The sequence below is a fragment of the Trachinotus anak genome, unplaced genomic scaffold, assembly GCF_046630095.1.
Source record: "Trachinotus anak isolate AG129_WGS33_773 ecotype Australia unplaced genomic scaffold, CSIRO_AGI_Tana_v1 ptg000013l, whole genome shotgun sequence".
In the NCBI taxonomy this organism is placed as follows: Eukaryota; Metazoa; Chordata; class Actinopteri; order Carangiformes; family Carangidae; genus Trachinotus; species Trachinotus anak.
In genome coordinates, this window is record NW_027273864.1 from 5,059,279 (window position 1) to 5,082,341 (window position 23,063).

Below are 23,063 nucleotides of genomic sequence, written 5' to 3' on the forward strand. Positions count from 1 at the left end.
TTTAAAAAATGACATTATCATTTTCATTTGTAAAGAACAGGTTGGAGGAGGTGTAAGAAAACAAGCAGTGATAGTTGTGAAAAGCGCAGCGGTGGCGAGCACCGGCAGCTTTCTGTTTGTCCCATCCACAGTTCTCAACTCAGGAGTCTGTAAAGAGGAAAAACGCAGGTTAGTGACAGACTAATATGTCATTATTATTATTATTATTATTATAATTATTATTATTAGGGTGTCGGAATGTTGGAGCTTCGTATTGAGGTTGATTCACCTGGGCCCCATGGCATTCCCATGCACTCTGTATCTCTGATTGCTCTGAATGGACGTGAGATCTTCTTTATAGGTCCCCTCATAGATATCTGACTGACGCTTCATGTAGCTCTCACTTTCATCACTATGGACAAAAAAAAAAGACACCAACAACTCATGTTTCAATGGTCTGTTGGTGTCCTGTTGGATCTGAATACACCAGAGTGACGTCATTCCCCCTGCAGCACCTACCCCAGCCGTTTCCCCATGATTGTCTGTAGGAACTTCCTGGCAGAGATTTGGCCCAGGACCTTCCTGTAACTGTTTGTAAAGATGGCATCAGCGTGACGTCCTGACCTAAAATCAGAAAGTGGACAAGTCAGAGCAGGTTAATATAATATAATATAATGAAGCAACAACAAACAGACAGCTGTGGGATTTATCTGTTATCTGTCTGGATGTGCTGTTGCAGTGAATTTTAAATTGTCTAGCTTAAAGATTCACTTCACCCAAATGGTAAAAAAAAGAATATTTCTTAACTTAACACAAGTGATGTTGCCACAGACACAGTTTGGATTTTGAGATATCCTTTTCTGAGCTGTTTACACTGTAGTCATTGTTGTTATTAATAGTTTTTCTGTTGTTTGCTTTTGTCATTATTTTCTTCTTCCCTTTTGTCTTGGACTTTCGTTTACATTATTCTTTTGCATTATGATGTAATGTTTACTTAAGTAAGGAAGTAAGGAAGAGTAGTTGCTACTTGTGGTAGTGGCTAATGGGGATCCAAATAAATCTAATAAAAGTAGCTAATGGGGATCCAATTAAATAAATACATTAGATTAAATTAAAAATAAATAAACCATATTTCTTTGGAACTACTTTCAAATGAATAAACAATCCCTGTAAAAACTGTTCACAGTGAGTTGTGTAAATCATCCTGAGTATCTGAGTCAGTTTCTATGAAAGGACGTGCTGCTGTTGAATGTAAATGTAAATTTAAAGCTGTTTGCACCACAAAAGAAATTCCATTGACCTGTACTGTACTGGTGTGGAGGCAGGAGTCTTAGAGGCAGATATCTCAAAAAACAAATGTATCTGCATTGCACTGGTAGATATCACGAGAGGTAAATGAGAAACATAATATATATATATATATATATATATTTTTTTTTTTAAATGTAATTAGGTCAAGAGAGCCTTTAAGCCATATTTTACATCAGCCACTCAGTCCATATTAACATACTGACCGTAACTCTGCTTGCTCCCTGGGTGGACTTGTGTCATCCCGCAGTTTCTCTGCTGGATTATTTATAGAAGATGTCATCAGGATGGATGTGTCCCTCTGGCCGAACCTGAGAAATATCCCCATTAATTAAACAAATTCACACACATTATACTGTACTGATATATAAATGTACTCATTTTTTTCACCCAAAACAGAAACTGATTATAACTCACACTTTTGTAGGTGAGTATGGATTTTAGACAGAGAAAAATATCCTCATTCTAAGTACAAAATGCTCCAGTTATTATAAAATGACATATTCTGCTTCTTCGACACAGGATGCTGTGATTAAGGTGCTGTGCAAATGTAACACTAATGTGACGAATCCAGACACCTCGACCCCTGTTAGCATAACAAGTGCAGAGGGCACAGTTATGACATGCAAAGTAGCCAGTGACAGATTTAACACCTCTTGCACTACATGCGTGAATATGACCATTCTTTCAGCCCCGGCGCTGGGATCAAGTCATTAACTTCAACGCTGAGCTCACATCAGTGTTATTCCCTGTGTATTGTTAGACATGTTCATCTTCAATGTTAAGATAACTTTATGTTTTCCATTTCACTTGGTAAAGCCAGATGCTGTTGTCTAAAGCTTAGCAACATTTAATGATGCAGATAATCTGCAGAGTGTATTTAGAGTAGTGTTTTAAATTGTCACTATTACAATTACAAAAAGCCTTGATTCAAGTGACAGTCTTTCACTCTTTTAAGTATTTTGATAGGTGTTTACAAATCTGAGGAGCTGAGCTGACCAGTCATAAGCGATTTAAATAACTTTAAAAACACTTGTGAAAAATCCAGTAATAATGGAAATGAACAAGATGTGAAGAATTTCAGTAAAGCTGTCAGGGCTTACCTAATGGATGATGGGTAGAGCGGGGAGCCTGATAAAGACATGACCAGGCAACAGAACAGGAGTAGTGCGGCTTTCTCCATCATCACAGCTAGTCCCAGAGAAGAATGGACGGCTAGAATAAACGACAGGAGTAGAAATTACATTAGAAAAAACGCTGAAACCACAGTTTCCCTCAAGCAGCCTTGTCGCTCTGCAGAAGGCACTGAAGTTGCAGCAGGCAGAGATGTTTGCTGTGATGGAAAATGTCAACACTGAATTGAAAATGTTTAAAATGATCAAAGCACAGATATTACATTTATTCATATAAACACATACATTTATACTGTGTTGTCAGAGTTACCTTGATGTTTTGTGTGAATTCAGAGCGTCCCTGCAGTTCCTCTCTATTCAGTGCCCTCCTCTCTCATCATCGCTGACTGTCAGGAACAACTGGACAACAGAGACACTGGAACAGTACTGTGTGTTATCCCTGCATCCATGGTCAGTTTATACTGAACCTGTAGCTCCCAGTCACTCCCACATCACACATGATCTCTCTCTCTCTCTCTCTCTCTCTCTCTCTCCCCCCATGAGCTGAGCTGAGCTATCTGCATGCTCTCTCTCTTACTTACTCAAATTCACATTTGCTTTATTGGCATCACCATAATTAAATACAGCAATGCCAAATATATTGTACAAGGTCTACAATAGAAGTATAATCATTAATTCATTCGATATTAGAAATATTAGAAAAATATTATTATGTTGCTATCTCTGTCTCATACACCTATTATTCAAATTGCTCCCGAAAATAATGTAGCTTGTCTGGGAAATAAAAATGCATTTTTATGCCCCCCCCCCCCCCCCCCCCCAAAATCACCACCACCCCAAAAAAGTCAATGAAAAAAAGCAACTTTTATAAACAATAACATTACACTTTGTATTGCCTCTTGTGCTTCTTGCAGGGCTACAGGTTGCATTGTTTTAAGGGTTTATGTTGCGTCTACTCTGTACATCCTGTATTGGTGCTGCAGATGCGGTGATCGCAAACACATGGGCAGCGTTTCTCTTGTTTAGTACAAAAAAGTCTCCTCCTTGGCACCGGGCTTGGGAATAAATAGGTATGATCTGTATATCTCACCAATAACTGTTCAATTTGTGAGAGTCATTCAAGATTTGTGAGATATACGAAAAGGTCACTTCGGAGCTTTCGTCGTCCGGAACGTTGTTTTCGGTGAAGTGTTTTTTTTTAGACGGACCGTGAAGTTTGACGTACCAAGGGACAGCTTTGGCTAACGGACTGCCGGGGTTCAAGATGAGTCCCTGTTGTTTACTTTGGTCTTCGCTGTGCAGGATGCCAGGAGGTACTAAACCATTCTTTTCGCGGACACGGCCTCCAGGATCTTTTCGAGCAGTTTAATAATAAAAAGTCTGGTGGAGAGTGACTTGGCTTCTGACACCTTGTCATTTCAGTATATTTTTGAAAGATAAATACCTCACAATGTCTTCAGTTTTACCCAGTTGCAGCTGAATTCGAAAAACATGTATTATTCTTGATAGTTGTGGTAGTTGTACAATATCTGTTAGAAGGTAGAGTTTCTGCCACTGTTCGTTTTTTAAAATCTTTTTTTACGTAAAATGACCTTAATTTTAACGCTTTTCCGTGTTTGTGTCCCGTCACTTTGGAATGGGGAGATACTCCTCTTGACATGAAGACATCTTTGGCTCCACTTAAACGCGAGGGTGACATTTATCCAACATAGCTCGCTCACATGCGACTTATCCAGGAAGGAAAACATGGGACACGGGCTCAGACAGTGCGAGCTCTCAGTTCGCCGTTGCTCTCTGTGCTTTAGCGAACTAAGCATGAGATTCTCCAGGGCTTTAAAACCCTTGTTGACTCTTCCTCAGCGCTGGATACCTGTCAGGTGTATCCAACCCAGATATTGCTCTAATTTAAATAACGCCAGTGTCACCTCAAGACAGAGGAGGACAACCGCAGACAGGTTCAAGACTCAGCTGTCCTCTGGTCCAAGTTTTCAGGATTTCATCAAAGGAGTTTCAGTTAAAAAGACTCACGCTGCAGATGGAGATTCCTCAGACAAACATGGTTATCTCTCTGAGGACTTGGAGATGGGAAATTCAAGGAAAGGTTAGTCTGTGTGACTGAAAGCTGTTGACAAAGATTAGGCTTGTTTGGGACAAATGCTAAACTGGTGTTTTGTTTTGCTCCAGTGTATTTTGAAACCTATGGATGTCAAATGAATGTAAACGACACAGAGATAGCCTGGTCCATACTACAGAGGAAGGGATATCTACGCACGGTTGATTTAAATGAGGTACAGCTGAGCTCTGTTTTTATTTGACCATTTTAATATCTCTTTAATTATGTGAGCACAGTCAGAGTAAGATCTCTTTTGTGTTTGCAGGCAGACGTTGTCCTTCTGGTTACATGCTCCATAAGGTAAAATAATGTTCCAACTTAAAAGACTTAATAGACTCACAATGTTCCAATTTCAGGAATAACATAAATGGCTGCTTTTTCTGTGCCACAATTAAATAAACTTTGCAAAACTGACATCACAAGGTTTTCACATCCTTAAATAAATCAGATGCACCAACTAACAGAGAATCCTCAACTCGTCTCTTAACAGAGAAAAAGCTGAACAAACAATTTGGAATAGACTACAGAAACTAACAGCTATGAAAAGAAAACGGTTCAAGAGCCACACGCCAATGAAAATTGGGATTTTAGGTAAGTGAGTTTGCTAATGTACACGTATGTGAGTAGATTACGGCGGCTACCAAGAAATACTGATGGGTGTGTCTCTCCAGGTTGCATGGCAGAGAGGCTAAAGACTGAGCTGCTGGAGCGTGAGAAGCTGGTAGATGTTCTCGCTGGTCCTGATGCATACCGCGACCTCCCCCGCCTCTTGACTGTAGCTGATGGAGGTCATCAAGCCAGCAACGTCCTGCTGTCATTAGAGGAGACCTACGCCGACGTCATGCCTGTCCACCATGCTCCTCAGGGATACAGTGCTTTTGTGTGAGCGTGTGGATTTTATACAAAGCAATGGTGGCTTTAGAGGAAGTTTTTTTGCCTTCCACACCTCTTCCTGTTAGTCTCAGCTACACTGTGTCTTTTACAATGTACCCTCTCAGGATTTTATGTGTCTGGCAGGTCCATCATGCGAGGCTGTGACAACATGTGCAGTTACTGCATTGTTCCCTTCACCCGAGGCAGAGAGAGGAGTCGACCCATCAGCTCCATTCTTGAGGAAGTTCGTTTGCTCTCTGACCAGGCAGGTTGCAGCCCAGGACATTAATATAAATGAGGGGTTTTATTACAAAGGACTCTTAGACAATAATATTTTTATAATTAGGGCACACAAAATTGCTACTTGAAATTCATTGTCCTCAGAAATATATTTTTGTATGAGAAACTGTCTTCAGTTTACTTCCAACACCCATATTTTACACTCTTCTGGTGTTTTATTTGGAAGTGTTGGTATTCATAAGAAGATATATTTTTGGTTTTAGGAACCAAAAAGCATCTCAGTGTAGCTTTACATCTCCTCTCTCAGGCCTCTCTCTGGAGCTCTAGTAACAACAGGTTGGTGAGCCAATCAGAGGAGAGACTCTTGGCTCATTTTAAGGCTCAGTTTCTGAATACACTTTGATATTTTCACAGTATTAATATAGAACCTAGATCTGCTTTATAATCAGAAAAGACATGGACATCTATCTCCCTTTATACAACATGGGACCTTTAACTGAGCTTTGTATGAGAGAAGATTTGATTTTTTTTTTTTTGTTTAATGGTATAAGGTTAACCTCTTAAGCTAGGTCTATAGAGATCTGTTCTGTACATTAAAATGAATAGCCGAGATTAACACTGTGCATTGACTGCTGGGTTAAGCATTCAAAATTAACATTAACATTACTGAGTCAACAGTCTGTGGTTCCCCTGACTTGTTTTTGTGTGGTGGATGTTTTCTTCAGGGTGTGAAGGAGGTGACGTTGCTGGGTCAAAACGTGAACAGCTACAGAGACACGTCAGAGGAACAGTTCTGTGGCTCAGACCTGACCCAGCTCAGCCGGGGCTTTAAGACGGTTTACGGGACAAGACAGGGAGGTCTGCGCTTCTCCGACCTGCTGGACCGAGTGTCGCGCATCGATCCCGACATGAGGATCAGATTCACCTCCCCTCATCCCAAGGATTTTCCTGATGAGGTCAGCTTTTTAATTCTGTCAGCAGAGCATTCTCAAAAATCACACAATCTCAGGACAGTCCAGTGTTGATTTCAAACTTGTCAGGTGACAAATATAGATGTTCAGCAAAGTGCCATGTTCCTGTTTGTGCACATATGACAAAAATCAATAACAAGGCCAAAACCTATTTCTGTGTATAAGTCCCATATTAACTTTGCTGACCTGGTTTCTGCTTTCTCGGCGTTCACAGGTTTTGCATCTGATTGCTGAGCGAAGGAACATCTGCAGGCAGATTCACCTTCCAGTCCAGAGCGGGAGCAGCCAGGTCCTGAACGCAATGCGCCGTGGGTATGAGACCACCATGCATTTCAGTTTGCAAAGTTGTATGTGAAGTCTCTTAAAAATATTAGTAATTGTTCTGATGATGTGTCTTTTTTCTTTTAAAAAAACTGCAGCTACACAAGAGAGGCTTACCTTGATCTTGTGAAGAACATTAAGAAAATCATCCCAGGTGGGTTATGGAAATCAGGTTTTTCTTTAGTATGTCTCCAGCTATTTTGCACTTGCACATAGTGAGGAATCTGCACTTTGTTTGGAAAGAGTTGTCCTCAAACACACTCAGGTTGCACAGTAGAAAAGCCCCTGCAGATATTAAAACATACATAAATTGAAAACGCAGTTTGCTGTGGTTTAAGTTGTGCGGCGTGTGTTGTAGGGTTGGTTGTTGGAATTGAGATCTTTATATTACCCATGAATTCTCAAAAAAATGTGCACCCATTTTCCAGAAAAACACCTCACTCACTTGCAGTGTACATGCTGTAGCTATACCCACACCTTCAAATGCCTCTAGTATGGTGATAAAAGGTTTCAGCTGCCGGTTTACAGACCCACTGGGGGGTAAAAACTGTCCACAGCCCCCTAAAAAAGCCAAATATGTTTAAGAAAGAGACAGAGCCACTTCTCTACCTCTGCAGAGAGACTGGCCCATAAACATTAAAGAGAAGAGAAAACGTTTAACCGGAGTGTGTTTAACAACGTTTATGTCTTTGTCAGAGGTGAGTCTCAGCAGCGACTTCATCTCAGGCTTCTGTGGTGAAACGGAGGATGACCACCAGCAGACTCTGTCTCTGATCAGAGAGGTGGGCTACAATGTGGGCTTCCTTTTTGCCTACAGCATGAGGAAGGTGAGCTCTTGTGGGTTTGTAGCATACATGCGCACTACGCTCCACCAAAAAAAATGTTTTGAACAAAGTCCTGGCCCTCCTTGTCTCACTCAGAAAACCCACGCCTACCATCGGCTGCAGGACGACGTGCCAGCAGAGGTGAAGCAGCGGAGGCTGGAGGAGTGCATCAGTGTGTTCAGGGAGGAGGCTGCGAGGGTCAACACTGCTCTCATCGGCAGCACACAGCTTATCCTGGTGGAGGGAGTGAGTATTGCACACGTGACTCGCACACTCAACAGTGACTTATTAGCAGTGTTACGTTCCCTCTTTAATACATTTCATATTTACCACCCTGCTGTGACCCTGCACAGTGGTTCAGAGGGAGGACACATGGATACTGTACCTATGTTTATTATCCTAAACAAGAAGACTAAAAGTCGTCATCCAGTACCACTGTACTGGGTCACTGTAACCTGTTACCAGGCAACACTGCTCATGTCTTGGTTCCATTTTGATGCAGGAAAGTAAAAGATCGGCCGAGGACCTGTGTGGGAGAACTGATGGCAATATGAAAGTGATTTTCCCCAAAGAGAATGTTGCTCTTCAGTTCCCAGAATCCAACACTGCACCGATCAACGCTGGAGACTACGTGCTGGTGAAGGTAGGGTTTGGTTCATACAGACAAAGAGTCAACACATTTTTAAATCTTCTTCAAACTAGCTGACACCATTGGTACATATAAAATTATCACATATATATCAGTAGTTGTGTTCATGTTGCCAGGATAAGTGACAACAAGTTGCTGTCCTGAAACGCCAAAAATATTTTAATGTCGTTTAGAAACAGCATCACTGTGACAAAAAAAAGTTTTTTAACACCTTTAAGTTTTGGTTATTTCACCTGAGAGATTTCTCTGTTTCTCATTTTTCCTCTGTGTTCCTCTCACTGGATTGGAGTGGGCGTGGCTCAGAAGGAAAAAGATGATGTCATTTACCTCTGTGCGCCAATCAGGATACAGGAGCATTTGACTCAGAATCTGATGAAAGTTGGTAGCTGTGCCCACACTGTCCTGACGAAGCACATCTTTGAGAGTCTTTGAGAATTCAACTCTTCATGAAAATAATAGTGATAATAATAAATAATTATAATAATGCTGATAAAAATAATGACACACATATATAATATTATATGTTTATGTTGATGTAATGTTATCACTTCTTTTTTTTAATCTCTCAAATACTAACATCGCCATCACCCTCAAAGACCCAGTTGTCAGTATGAGATGACAAATGTGGAAATCTCTCCATAATAGTCAGAAAATTAAAGAATTCCAGACATTGGCACATTTTTAATAGAGTCATGTAAAAGTCATGTCTAGTTGTGACATATCAACCATAAAATCAAAGGTAAAAGATAACAGTGTGGAAAAAAAAGTATTTTCTGCCAATCAGTGATAGGACGGCATCATTTCAACAATCATCACAGTCTCGACAATCAAGCCGTTACATGGTGCTTTCAGAGATTTCATCATTCACTCATTTGTTCTTTGATGTTTTGTGTCTTTAATGTAGATACTGTCGGCCACGTCCCAGAGCCTGAGAGGTCGAGCCCTCAGTCACAGCTCCCTGAGGGGCTCAGTGAAGCACTGTGAGACTCTGCCTTGGCTCCAGGCTGATGAACACATGGCCTCAGACAACACCGTGGTTGAAACCTGCAACTGATTAACACAGGTGACACAAGCAAACTGGCACAGTTCATTCTTCTTCTGTTGTCTGACTTTGAAGACACGCGGAGGCTGTTTTTACAGAGACGCCGCACCGCTGTGATGAGCTACAAAAACTGCAATGTGTTATTTATACTGGCAACTACGTGTATGTACATACTGAACTGTTTAAGATTTGGACGATGTAAATTAAAACAATACTGTCTGTTTTGCCGTAAGCAGTGGTGCCTGATTGATGTCATTGTTTTTTTGTTTTTTTTTGTGGAGCTTTTCCAAACTGGTTTAAAAATGTCATTGGGTCAGCACATTTGTACAAATGCTGCGTGAGCTACAAAGTCGGAAACTTTGAGAAAGAATTTGCCTAAAGTCAGCAGGAGAAAGTGCTGTGATCTGCTTTGGAAGGAGCACGTTATTTCAAAAAAGATGATTATGGTGACAGCAGCAGAGCCCGATCTGCAGACTGTCGTCTGTTATGACAGAGCTGCAGTAACCCCCCTGTGGACAGGTTCACTGCTCTCATCTACATTTTATATGTAGAAAGCTGAACACAGTTCACATTTAAAAGAAAAAGAACATCAAAAACACAAAAATGAAAAAAAAAAAATCCAAATGCAAACTGGAGAGCTGCATTTCTCAGGCTGGCAGGAGAAGCAATACTTGCAAATCACTCAATTTCCTAGAAATTTGTCTGTCAGGCAGTTGTGCTCTTGCTGTGATTGTGTGGTCATAATGGCATACTTCAGTGCAGAAAAGAATCCTGGGAGTTTTAAGGCATGCAGTTTAACCCGTAAACTGAACATCTGTCCCAATCATCATGTAGTCCTAGAGAAAAATAAAGCACAGTAACAGCACTTAATAACAGCTCTGAGATTACCAATTCTCTTCATCGATTTATTTAATTTATTTCAAATGTTCTCTACCACTTTTTTTAGGCCTCATTGAAATGCCACTCATATGATACATGTAATTAATGCAGCTGGTTTTATAGAAAACGTCACGTCTCTGACCTTCAGGACCTGAAGCTCCGTGTTCACAAGCCTCATCTTTCCAAGTGAAGGAAGTGGGTATCCTTTTTGAAGTTGAACTATGGAGCAAAATTACTACATTTAGTTTAATGAGTCGCAGAAATGATGTTATTAGGGTTGGATTTATAACACAAACTAGTTATATAACACAATGCATACACTGAATACAGCTCAAAGTGCTTTGCATAAAAAGATAATCATAAAATAGACACAAAAATAGGAGGGTAATTAGTTAGTGTGGTGCAATCTTAGTACAATAAAAAAGGAAAAACAAAACTCGAGATAAAAGGGACATGAAAATTTAAAGACACTATCAATGTGCAACTTTGTAAAAGCAAATACAAAGTTGTTTAAAAAGGGCAACTGAGTTTTCTTTGGATATTTTTTTTAAAGAGAGACACATGCCCTGTCTCCTCTGACTCGGGTTGAGGACATTTAGTAAATTAGCAGAGAGACTGTGATGTGATTTAAAATATCAGATAATCTACGTTGTGTATACCTCAGGCAGTCCATCTTAAAAATGTAACAGCTTTAACATCTCCCTCTCTCTTTCTTCCCCTCTAACACCCCACTCCCCCACATTACCCACCGATTTCTCTGATTATTGTCTCTCATCTCATCTCTCCGGTGTCATGTGTGTAACCACAGTGATTGGCTGAGTAGTGTCACATGAGATCCTTTACAATGCAAGTAACTGTTCTGAGTTTCCTGGGCTGTAGAGGCTAGAACCTGGAGCTGGATCACAGTCTGCCTATTACTGTCCTCAACTTAAACCCTAAACCATTCAGGGCTTTGTATATGAGTGAAAGAATTCTGCCTAAACACATTCTCTCTTTTCTGTTTATATATAACTTTATATAACGGAGTCCTGAATTAACTGAAGCCTGTCAGTAGGTAATCTGGGAAGGCCTGTGAATGGACCACAGTAGTCTAGTGCAGTGATTCCCAACCAGGAGTACTTGTACCCCAGAGGATACTTCTATAATTGTGATCAGGAAGAAGATATTTTGTCCAGGCTGGTCTGTGGTATATCTATTTTCACACTTATAGATAAACTGCCAGCTCCGATTGGCTGATTGCACAGGCTACTCTGTAAGTTTTAAAAGCCTAACACCATTTGTTTGGATTGAGGATGGGTGAAAACCAGATTGCATGTCCTCCATCTCTCATTCCAAGAAGTAGTAGTAGTAGTATAAGTGAAAATCTTTTTAGTATTTTGTTTTGCAGGTCAATAACCAAAGTATTAGATAAAATGCACGTTAGATGTGGATCGTCAGAGTCTATAGACTCACTGTCTTTCATGGCAACCAATGACATTTCGGTCTGGACCAAAGTGGTGGACTGAGCGATGTTACCATCTCTGGGTCCATGCTGCTAGAAGGCTAAAAATGTTCCAAAAATATTCACTTTTTACATGAGTAAGAGTTTTAAATGCCATTTAACCGAGACGCAGTTTCAAATGAACATATCAGGAACATAAGGGGTGTGCAGACAAAAACGGCTGGGACCCACTGGTAAAGTCTGCTTGAAAAGAAAACCTTAACTTAGAACCTACATCAGAGTCTAAAAAAATGACCCCTGCACTCTGTGCTCGGTGGTTGATCAGCATGCAGCAGCTGTAGAACTTGACATGGCACTTAGCTCATGTAGAGTACGAACTGAAAATGCAAAAACTCACCATTCACTTGGGGTATGACTACCACTCTGAGGACCATTTGCAGGATGCTGTTGAGCAGTGTGACCTGTAGGTGAGGGTTGGGGTAAGTTTGTTAAGTTCGTACTGATGATAAACACTTGGACTCGTGTTAAAATGCATCTCTCACCTGAAATTCTCCCACGTTACTCCTCTGCAGGGTCAGACTCATTCTGCAAATGAGGTAAAATTAAACCGTGATGTTCATCTCCACACGGACCTTTTGGCCCCGTTTTCCTCCAGAGAACAAGTCCTGATTTTTAAGTAACTCACCTGTTGAGGGTGACAGATCCAGCCAGCTTTACTCCACTGACAAACATCTTAGCGCTGACACTGGTGTCCTGTAACGTGTAAAGTGTGGTGAGAAAGTTTCAGTGTTTTTCTAAATCACACCATGGATTGTCATCGTGCCAGCTGTTTAACCCACCAAGTTCAGGACAAAGAGAGGGGAAAGCGTGTTGTTGGAGTGGACAGCGAAGGCCGACACTGTGCCAGCGGCTTCAACGGTCATGTTGTTGGGTAGAAAGGTGACGGTGGGAGTTTTCGATGTCTTCACTGTCATTTTCACCAACAGACCTGGGAAACGCCTGGCAATCTGAAAATACACCAAAATGTATGTGATAAATTGCCAGTGAAGGTTAAGTTTAGTTGTTTTTTTTTTTTTGTTTTTTTTCCAAATCAGATCAGTGGAATGTGTTGTCACCTCTGGGATGAAGGAACCAAGCGTCCTGGTGTTGAGTCGGACAGGAGAGCTTCTCGGGATCTGTTGTGACAGAGTGAGAAAGGGTGAAGGTCAGTGTGACGTCGTGAAAGTAAATTAAGTAAGATATCAGGAGGGTGCAGCTCACCATATCATCGGTGATGTTCAGGCTGAGGACTCCAGCTCTGTGGTAGACGAAGCCTGCAGAGTTGAAAGTGAAGGCAGACATGCCGACGTACATCATGTTTTTGGTCTGGGGCGGCAGGGAAAAGGCTACGGGTCTGAACGGAGGCTCCTGATGTTTCCCAATGTTGTAAAATTCACCCTGAAGGGCAGAAGAAGAAGAGACAGAGGCAGAAAAACTATGACGGTTTGTTTGTTTACCATCACATCTTCAGATTCTAAAATGTACAAAATACAAATCTACAGCAACTGATCAGACGTAAAACTCTACCTTCAGGCTCAAGTCGATAGAAGACGTTGAAACTGTGGGCGATGACACCATGGAATATTCGATCTCTGCATGCTTGTCCACCTTGGCTACAACTGCAGCGAAGCAGAAAGTCACTCATACATTCAGCGTCAGTGAAACATCAACACATGTTTGATGGGTGTTGTTTCGACATGAAAGTTTTACCATTGAGAGTTTTCAACTGAGGGTTCACACCAGATAGTGCTTTAGCCACCAGAGGGCAGATCTGCAACAAATAAAAAAGAACAGAGAAACTCCATGTATCTCTCCATCTGTCGCAACAGTAAAATGCAGCTTACACATAAAAGCATCAGTAATACCCATGTAGTAATTCTGTATGTACAGGAGCCATTTTACTGCAGAACCAGTACTTACTTTTACTTTTGATACTTTTGTGGATAATACTTGAATACATACTTAAATACAAGCCTCTCACTTGTTTTTTCGCATTAATTTATTGCTACTTTTACTCTAGGCATATTGAGTAAGTTCATTCAAGAATCATGATGTCATCCATAGCAATGGACCCAACCCATCTTTTAGCTCAGAAAAAAGTTGCTCTGAGCAGCTTTGTGAACAAATCTTAAGGGGATTATCATAGCTGGGAGCTTTTAGCTGAGCTAAGGACGCCACCTGGTGGTAAAATAAGATGCTTTGAGACCGTGACCCCACAGATGGTCGGTGGTCATCAAAAACAGTGGGTATGAGGCTGGTTTCCCCTCACCTGTTTCTGCATCGCACGTTGCACAGCGCTATTAATTTTTTTCTTGAAGAGACTGAACAGCCATCTGAAAGGAAAAGTAACCACAGGAATTAGGGAAGTATGCAGTACATCAAGCACAACATGTGAAACCATTCACATGGTTCAAATGCACTTTTTTACCTGGGTCCACCGCGTAATTTGACACTTGTGCTGCCAATATTGGCCGCGCAGTTCACAGTGCTCACTGCTGGTCGGCCTGTCCCGTCACTCTTGATGGCAAGGGTTGGACTCATACTGAGTCCACTCACACTCAAATCAAATGAGCCGCTTTTCCTTCTGTTGAGAGAGAGGAGGCACAGTTGCAGCAGAAATATCACAAACTGGAATTAAATGTGCCCTGTGAGGAGGAGATCTTTCTCACTCACATTATTCGGAGAACCTTGACCCTCCAGTTTCCTTGCACTCTGAGGTAGGCATTACTGATAGACATTCTGATGCCAGTCCCTGGGACAGGAGTCACTGCAGACTTTGGTAATCCCACGCTCACCATTCTCATACTTGAATAAACAAAAAGCTTGGTTATAAAATATCACCGTAACTGAATTTCCAGGAGTGCTAAATGTAGAGCTGCCTTACTTTGACACTCTCCACTTGACTTTGCCAATGAAACGCACCCTGTCTTTCCCTGACATATCTGGGATCTTGATGGTTCTGAGTTTCTGCTGGATCCCCGCCATGCCCAGTTGTCTGCCTAACAAAACACAAGAGAATTTGGTGATAAGAGATTCAAGATGCTTCAAAGAGAGGGCAACTAAAACAGAACTTTTCTGCTGCAAACCTTACCATATTCCAGGCCTTTTGCTGTTAGCCTGACATTTACCCCAGGATTGACGCCTGAGGTCGCAGCAATGAAAGCCAGCAGAAAGAGGCAACGGCACAGGGACATCTTGACTGTTGTGAGGTAGAAAAGGACAAGATCATCAGCAAAATTCTCCCCCCATTTTTATTTTATTAAACAAAGTTTCTGCTTTTGTGTGGTTGACATATTTGCTGCTCTGCGAAGAGCGCTTGAAAAGTAAAAAACACAACTTCCTCATTTAGACAACTTTAACTTTTTATCATTACAAGTTACAGGTTCCTTATTCGCCACTGAAATATCTCGTTATATTAGCTGAGTATGTAGTTTTTTAGTCATTCTCCAAGTAATTCAAGTAAAAGACTCTGCACCACGGCAGAGTCCTTGGGTCAATGGTGGGAATATTACTCTGATTTTTTTTCTTTTTACTTAAATGCATATACCAATACAACAATATACATATTATTCAATACAAGTTAAAGTCCTGTTTAAGTGAATGTGCAGAAGTATGTAAACGGTCAAAGTACGTGAGAAAATGTAGTGAGTTTCCACCAGTGCTTTGGGACGGGCGTGTGAAAGAACTGACTGTCAGTGCTGCGGAAGAAGCCACATGATCCCTGATAAGTAGAGCAGGCAAGCTGGAGTTTTATTGAATTAGGCTGAGACTAAAGGCTAAGTCTGGCAATTTTTTATTTATTTTTTTAAGCATGACTTTTTGAATTGATGCACAAATGTTTCACAGATGGAAAATGTGCTTCAGGTAATTCAATTCAATTCAGTTCACCTCACAGTAATAGACTTAATGTTAAGACACAGCTGTGATATATAAGTATTTGCTCGTATGCTATGACTGTAAAACTCAGCTGTCACATGCTGCAGTCACTGAAAATCTAATCTTGTGATTTTTTTTTTTTTTTTTTTTTTGGCGGATGATCTTTAGTATGCTGTATGTTTGAATGATAGATCTAGGCTCCAAAAGACTCAATAACAGACAGACTCAACAGAAAAAATTGAAGGCATGTGACTAACAGTGATGGCTCTCTTAAGACTGTTTCTATGTGGAAATGCAGAGGAGGTCAAAGTGTTACATTTTCTGTATTTAGATGCACAGTAGGCCATGTAAAAGAGCTGCTTATCAAAGTACATATATCTCATCTACATGTACATACCAAGACACCAGCAACACTGTCACTGACAATGCACAGAATATTAAGTATTCAAACCAGTTACCTGTAGTAACCCTGGTGAATCTTTCTTAATCTGCGTTGCAGCCTTTTATCACATTTTACACAACATGTAATACTTGTTTCTCAAATCAGAACACAACAAAGTACTTGATGAAACTGTAACTAGTATTTTTTTTTTGCTATATTTTACTGCAATATCTACATTACTCAGGTCAGCTCTTGCATACATACAGTATCCATACGTACTCTGCAACAAGTACAAATAACACTGCAGCTGAAGCAGAGGGTGAGAAGCACATCCCTCCCACACAATCAGCGGGACAGTTTAATCCTGCATGTTAGAACCTTTCTTTGATTATGGCCTAACTTTGAATGATCATTATAAACAATATTTGTTAATGTGGACCTTTTGGTGAATATACACCCAGTCTTACCTGAGCAGCCGCTTATCAGGAACAGATGCTCTCTCCTGATGTGTCAGAGTGTCTGCTTATAAGGCAGAGTGAAAGAGGAAGAGAGGCACGTGGCATCTAATTCACTTACTCAATCAGGGACTGAACTTGGTAGGGGGACTATCCCCGATAAGCAAATTTAGTGCTTGACATGTCTACTGAATGCCTCACTGCCCTGCCCTCTTATAAACTCTTCAAAATCACAAAAGACTAACAGTGTTGGTACAACAGCTTATCTGAGTGTTGTTTGCACAAAATAAACACTCTGAAACTACAGCTTTAAATGCTTGGCATAGTTGGGAACCAGTATTTGTCTTTGCATGTTTGTCTCGTGCTATGTTGTTGCTGATCTACTGTCTAGTTCCTTGTATGAATTTCCAGAAAGATCTTGCACAAGGAACAAAACGCAAAAAATTGGGAAATTATTCTTGAAGCCAGTTTCTAAATTATATTTGTCAATCCAGGCAGCTTCCCACTCAGTTTTGCTTTATTTGCAGTGCAACACCTCATCCAAACTTAACACATAGTTGCAGAAAAGAGGCAGTAACTGGTGTGTTCATCAAACTATTCTGATTCTGCTCCTATTACTCTCTTTGGCAGAATAAAACTATCTCTATCATATTGTTTATTATTTTACAATTTCCCTCTTCCTCTCAACAGGGACAGAATAGGGTCTACTCATGTATCATAGACAGTCCTCATGGTCCTCAAAGACACTTTCTGCAAAGAGCATTGACATGAAAATCTTTAACCTGTCAGTAAACATTTATGAATTAATTATTTTTTTATCATGTTCATTTTCTTTAAGGCAGTGGCGGTGCTAGCTTGTATGAAGCCCTGGGCGAGTCCCCCCCCCAACAAAAAACACTATTCTGCACAAACTAACTTTGCATTAAACATAACAACATATACAGTTATAATACCAAAAATATATGTACAATCATAAATACAAAAAGTAACAAGAATAGAAATAAACTAGTATAATAAAATAAAATACAAATAAAATAGAATGAAATTTCTATATTGCACAAATCCCTCATCACACAAATAGAATAACACACTTAAGAGAATCTAATTGTTACAATATTGCCCTTGGTCAACACACCATCAACACTCACACTCACAGAGTCAACACTAAACCAATTCACCTTGATGTTTTGTGTTATTTTTAATGATTTCAGACAACCCAGAAAAATAACATGTATGTGAAACAATAGGCCTGTGTTCACAATATTAGGAATGAAATGTGCTTTATTTGGAAGCAATTCATGGTGTGACTGTAGCCTACTAATTACATTAGTTGTTGCTATTAGATGGATCCCCCGCTCCAATAGGGAGACCTGAGGTCCACAGGTGAACCTATCCCCTGTTCCCACCCACTCCCCACACTGTGTCACGATATGATTGAGTTGATGTGCAAATTAGCAATAGAAAACTGGTTTGCACAAATGAAAGCTAACAAATATTTGGGTTTTTTTGGGGGGGCTTATTTATTTATTTATTTTTTTGCACGCACTCGTGGCACCCTCTCACAAGATGACCATATCGCCCATATCAGGATCCGCCACTGCTTTAAAGTGTAATTGCAACAGTTTGACCCTAAAGGGCTGTTACCACACAATCTGACTGAAATGACAAGTTGACTGTTTATGACCTCTGAACAGGATTTGGGCAAAGCCTGTGCATTATCAATGAGCGTGGTAGAATATAAGATATCAGGTTTTGTAAATTTTGGTGGATTACTTCATTATAAGGTAGAAAACAATAAAGGTAATTCCCGTATGGCAGTTTTCTAGCCTGTGCTTCAATCAAAGCCACATCCTGTTTCAAAAGTAAGTGAAGAGTTGTTATTGGTTAATGTCCTGGAATGGCTGTAATGTAATAAGATTTCAATATCACTGGACTCAATCATTATGCAACTTTTTGATCAGTGAAATTCTAACATATGTTTCAAAACATATAAACATATCAAATGTACTTCACAGATTCAGCATTGAATTCCTATAGCAGCAGCAGTTTGGAAGTGAGGGTTAACATGTAGTCCTCAGACAACAGAAACAGAAGAACATGTAAATGAGAACAGCTTTGTTGAGAATTTGGCTGGATTTAAAATACTGTACATGTGAGCAAAATCTTGCACTCTTGCACTGTCCACTTTGCCGCTGTAATAATGCAAATTTCCCCACTGTGGAACTAATAAAGGCCATCTTAATCTTAATCTTAATATCTATAATATATAAGACATATATTATGTACTTTGTACATTTTGGTGGACTTCCTCTGCTGCCATTAGAGGTAGAAACCATAAAGGTAAGTCTAGTTATTGCAGTTTTCTTGTCTGCCTTAATCAAAGCCACATCCTGTTTCAAAAGTAAGTTAACAGTTTGTTGTTGGTTAACGTCCCTGAATAACTGCAATGAAATGGGATTACAGCATCTTTTGACTCAATAACATTATGCAATGTTTCAATCAGTGACATTCCTTCATATGTTTTGAACAAAACTTGATAAAGTATATTCATTAACATTGACAGATACATGATGGACCACTGCAACAGAACAAGAGATATAATATGTTTTAGTCCATGCATTCTTCTCCCTTGTCAAAACCTGGTGTCTACATTGCCCATAATGCAACTCGACCACTAACGTTTCAGTCAGAGATTCAGCTGTACTATACTAATTGCAGCTAGCATAGTATGCTGTGTTTACTGCCACTGCAGAGAAATAAATCTCATTCATGTGCGATGTCGTTTTTGGCTCTTATCTGGCTGGCTAATGCTAACATCAGCGGCAGGTATGTGTGAGAGAGCAAGTTGAGGCCATGGTCAGCCAGAGTCCTGGTTCTTATACTTGGCCACAGATGTATCACTAGGAACTGCACACTGGACACAAAGATGCTGAATGAAAGTTGCTGACCTGGTGCATGGGCCAAAAAAGTTTTCTAGCTTCTAGGTTTTCTTTTGTGTACATTGGCTTAAAAAAAGTATGTGTAGTTACTCTTTAAAGGTGGAACAAGAGCAGAAATATCTTTCTCAAAATGCCAGAGTTTAATAATGTTACAGTTTTCTCCTTTTAGTGTTTGTGATAATAACACCCAAAGTGTAAATGTAAATGTGTAGTTACTCTTTGAAAGGGGAAGTAGAGCACCCTGCAAGGTCTCTTCAAAAGTTCTGATGATGTTCATGTTAATGCCACTTTCAAATTGTTGAAGATATTTGTCGAATCACAACTTTTAAACATAAATAAATAAAATGTACTTGTAGAGGACTACTTGTTGTACCATTTTCAATATCAAGAAATCTCATCGTTACATGGTGCAAATTTCTAAATAAAGCTGTGAAATGACCACAAACTAATTGACAAACAGAGAACATAAGGCCAAGTGTCATTCCTTCCATGTCCTGAAACAGCAAAGTGAATTGATAAGAACTGCAATTAAAAGTCACATATAAATCCTCTGTTAAATATCCTGGAACCAACTTTCACAGCAGCAAACACAATGGAAATCATGTTTTATGACCAAGAAGGATAATTTAATAATACTCAGTTATTAACTAATCAACATTCTGCCTCTTTCACAGCTCCAGTTGAAATTCCTATTGGGCATCACAAATCCATTTCAAGGTCTGTCTTCAGAATTGAGATTGGGTACTAATGAACACTTTTTTTTTTTTTTTTTTAAAGCATTGGAAAATCAATGGAGAAAAAATGCGGCTTAAATGAAAGATGTGGTGGTTTGAAAGATCATTGCTGCTGAACCTTGATGAACTCTAGTGACATATCATGGTCAGAAGTACATGAAACACTTGATGTACAGCTGCGGTTCTCAAACACGTCCTTAAGGGGGTCCGTAGGTCTCAAGGTGCAAATGTGACTAAGTGCAATGGAAACAAGTGAATAAACAATGACATACAGACATCACGTGGTTTAAATGTCATCCAAGCTTCCTTCAGAATGGCTCACAATAACATTGCACACAAACACAATTATTTCCGTTTATGAACTGCCAAATTGTTTTTGCTGTGTAAACAGCAAAATTTACAATGATAACAATGAATGCAAGCTCAGTGAAGCTGGCTGCTTTGTTTTATGTTAAATTCCATGTTTCCTCTTTATTTTGCATTTTCACTTCACTGTGTCGAACTTGGCTCGGTCTAAAAAACGTGTGCACGCATGGTCAAAAGAATGTGTGAGGTGTGCACAGTCTCACTGCACATTCTGCGTTCATAAATATCAAATTCATGTGGAGGAAGTGGTGTACGAATTCCTTTTGTGTGTAGGCTTCACATCATTTATGCATCTGGACCCAGAAGAGATGAAAAATAGCAGCAGATAAAAGCATCAGGCATATGTGGACTGATGAGGAGATGTAATACAAGGTGCAACCATTTCCATTGTCCTGTGTTTGAACAAGTAGTCCTCTACAAATACATTTTATTTATTTGTCCTGTGATTTTTTGAATGGGTTTTTGGTTAGATGACTGAAACAAGGTCTGTATTTAACACAAGCTTCAGACATTTTCATATTTTATTCTACGACATAGAAGACGTCAGTAAATACCCCAGTTGGGATTTCTTTAAGCTTTTACATGTCTTAATAAAGATGGCTGCTAACAAGAAGCTAAATGAGACTACAGAGGCTGTCTGGGACATTAAATGTCATCACGGTGAACATGAAGACCCATGTACTCACCAGTCCACCTTTAGAGCCTTGTTGTGTTTATACTCGTACAAACTGTTACTAAGTACAAGAGGGAAGGCTTTTGTAGAAGAGGTAAGAGCTAAGTCAAATAACAAGTTAGAAGCTTAGTGATGTTGGTGATGCTGAAGTCATGTGACTGTGGTGTGGTTCGTTTATAGCCTAATTTTAGCTTTTTATGTCTGGTGATTGTATTTAGGCTTTAAAAATCAAAACAGCTGTGTTCATTTGTGAAGATTATCGTCCCAATCCCATTGGCTTTTTATTCGAGGAAACCAGGGCGATGCTAACTTCCAGGTTAGCCTATAAAAATATGGCATCCCTTCATCTGAGGTTTGACTGGCGCTCTTTTAATTATGTCGTCGTTATGACCTCTTCTTCTGATATAATGGCACCTGACTGGTGGTCTCAATGAAACAACTACTAATATTCACATACATCAGTATCGTATAAATAATACATTTCAGTAAAATTTTTTGATACATTTGGAGGGAAACCCAAATTCACAGTGTAACATCAGTCCTGATCATGCGTTTCACTGTCACCACGTGTCAATTCAGCTAATCGATCTACTTCTGCTCATATAATTGCTTGCCCTAGTGCCGCTGGCAGTTCTTACCTGCAGCCAAACTGAAGTAAATAATCTCATAACAAACCACAAAGAAATTTTCATGTTTCATGGGCAGATTTCAAATCAGTTGTTCGTGCATGCTGTGTGTGATTTGACGCTGTGTTAACCTGGGAGGCAAATGTAAGCTAATTTACCACCAGCAGGGGTGCTTCAGGGTTTCCCTCCAGGGTTTAAGAAATCATACACTCTCTGCTGTGTTGTTAATGAAAAGGCCTTCCAGTAATTGCAGTGCATTTCTGATCTCTAACAAATCAGAAGCAGCACTGGCTTTCTGGGGGAGAAGCAGAGGGAAGGTGGAGACTGTTTCTGTCACACTGTCTGAGATAGGCCGAATTCTTTTTTTGTGAAATTAATTAGCTTAGTTAACTGAGTGCTGGCTAAGTGCCTTGCTACTGTTGCTATGGCTCCTAATATTTTAACCTGCTGTATGAGTCAAACCAATGGAGTAATCTTAAAGGCCCATGGTAAACCCTTGCAGTATTTTTAAACTCATTTTATCTGCTCTGTGGGCATGGCAGTGTGCTGATTGAAATCTGCCTTACTCTCCTGTAGCTCTGTTGTAGCTGCGAGTGCAGGATAAATAACACTTTTCTCCTCCACAGTGTCCAGTGACCTCACATGACCCCTGCATGTAACACCGCCACATGTATTTCTGTTCTTGGTCTGCTTCTACTGTATAGATCCTACAGCACAGTCATGAAAAGTCTTGTATACATCAAAACAGAGCCTCTTGAAATGAAAAGATAAAAACATATGTCATTAAAATTAAATACATACATTTTGTATGAATGTCCCTATTGGTGACAGTAAGTCTATTTCTACATTTCTGGAGATTTCAAAATGCAGATACACACTCTTTCATGTACTTCTAACCCAAAAATGTCAAAGGTAACATAAAATGCAAGATACTGATTTACAATTAGTTCTAGAGAGGAAAACAGATAAGGGCTTTGGGTTGGACTCAACCCCGGGCTGCTGTGGTTAAATATAAGCCTTTAAGAGCTGCGCTCTACTAGGTGAGCCACCGGTGCACTATGCAATAATGTTAGTTTTATGTGTAAAAGGCAACCATACGTGTATTTTCTTACAGCACACAGAGAGTCTACTGCTCACTGATAAACTTCTAATCCACTTGTAGGTTATAACCAGTTTGGTTTTACTTAACATTACGTTATT

At 40.0% G+C, this 23,063-nt stretch overlaps 3 protein-coding genes across 4 annotated transcripts; 1 reads left to right on the forward strand and 2 right to left on the reverse strand.

Annotated features, from left to right (window-relative positions):
• Positions 1-6: 6 nt before the first annotated feature.
• Positions 7-3,604, reverse strand: ghrh (growth hormone releasing hormone). 2 transcript variants are annotated; one of them, XM_071493509.1, is made up of 7 exons: positions 3,511-3,604; positions 2,731-2,819; positions 2,391-2,502; positions 1,494-1,598; positions 499-603; positions 269-391; positions 7-147 (listed from the first exon to the last, which is right to left on the reverse strand). In XM_071493509.1, the coding sequence occupies exons 3-7, from the start codon at positions 2,471-2,473 to the stop codon at positions 135-137; spliced, it is 429 nt and encodes a 142-aa protein (XP_071349610.1). In that variant the 5' UTR covers positions 2,474-2,502; positions 2,731-2,819; positions 3,511-3,604; the 3' UTR covers positions 7-134. The 2 variants fall into 2 exon arrangements, with proteins under 2 accessions (XP_071349610.1, XP_071349612.1); XM_071493511.1 differs by lacking the exon at positions 3,511-3,604 and adding an exon at positions 3,305-3,409.
• Positions 3,605-4,082: 478 nt separating this feature from the next.
• cdk5rap1 (CDK5 regulatory subunit associated protein 1) lies at positions 4,083-9,685 on the forward strand. Its single transcript, XM_071493507.1, has 13 exons — positions 4,083-4,521; positions 4,605-4,708; positions 4,799-4,833; positions 5,024-5,124; positions 5,205-5,415; positions 5,551-5,671; positions 6,372-6,602; positions 6,832-6,929; positions 7,037-7,092; positions 7,635-7,765; positions 7,859-8,008; positions 8,265-8,405; positions 9,316-9,685. Exons 1-13 carry the CDS (start codon positions 4,167-4,169, stop codon positions 9,463-9,465), a joined length of 1,884 nt encoding a protein of 627 aa, XP_071349608.1. The 5' UTR covers positions 4,083-4,166; the 3' UTR covers positions 9,466-9,685.
• On the reverse strand, positions 9,073-16,663 carry LOC139630249 (bactericidal permeability-increasing protein-like). The gene is made up of 16 exons (XM_071493508.1): positions 16,538-16,663; positions 14,904-15,011; positions 14,697-14,811; positions 14,486-14,617; positions 14,241-14,396; positions 14,082-14,145; positions 13,523-13,583; positions 13,340-13,431; positions 13,034-13,210; positions 12,889-12,948; positions 12,613-12,780; positions 12,459-12,526; positions 12,316-12,358; positions 12,171-12,234; positions 10,475-10,551; positions 9,073-10,289 (listed from the first exon to the last, which is right to left on the reverse strand). The coding sequence occupies exons 2-16, from the start codon at positions 15,004-15,006 to the stop codon at positions 10,248-10,250; spliced, it is 1,422 nt and encodes a 473-aa protein (XP_071349609.1). The 5' UTR covers positions 15,007-15,011; positions 16,538-16,663; the 3' UTR covers positions 9,073-10,247.
• Positions 16,664-23,063: the final 6,400 nt, after the last annotated feature.

Coding starts and splice junctions, on each gene's coding strand:
- ghrh (XM_071493509.1), bottom strand. CDS start 2,473: ATGATGGAGAAAGCCGCACTACTCCTGTTCTGTTGCCTGGTCATGTCT. Junction 1,599..2,390: donor CTCTACCCATCATCCATTAG/GTAAGCCCTGAC, acceptor GATATTTCTCAG/GTTCGGCCAGAGGGACACAT. Junction 392..498: donor ATCATGGGGAAACGGCTGGG/GTAGGTGCTGCA, acceptor TTTTGTCCATAG/TGATGAAAGTGAGAGCTACA.
- cdk5rap1 (XM_071493507.1), top strand. CDS start 4,167: ATGGGACACGGGCTCAGACAGTGCGAGCTCTCAGTTCGCCGTTGCTCT. Junction 6,603..6,831: donor CCAAGGATTTTCCTGATGAG/GTCAGCTTTTTA, acceptor CGGCGTTCACAG/GTTTTGCATCTGATTGCTGA. Junction 8,009..8,264: donor AGCTTATCCTGGTGGAGGGA/GTGAGTATTGCA, acceptor ATTTTGATGCAG/GAAAGTAAAAGATCGGCCGA.
- LOC139630249 (XM_071493508.1), bottom strand. CDS start 15,006: ATGTCCCTGTGCCGTTGCCTCTTTCTGCTGGCTTTCATTGCTGCGACC. Junction 12,781..12,888: donor TTGGTTCCTTCATCCCAGAG/GTGACAACACAT, acceptor GTGTATTTTCAG/ATTGCCAGGCGTTTCCCAGG. Junction 12,527..12,612: donor CTCTCTTTGTCCTGAACTTG/GTGGGTTAAACA, acceptor TACACGTTACAG/GACACCAGTGTCAGCGCTAA.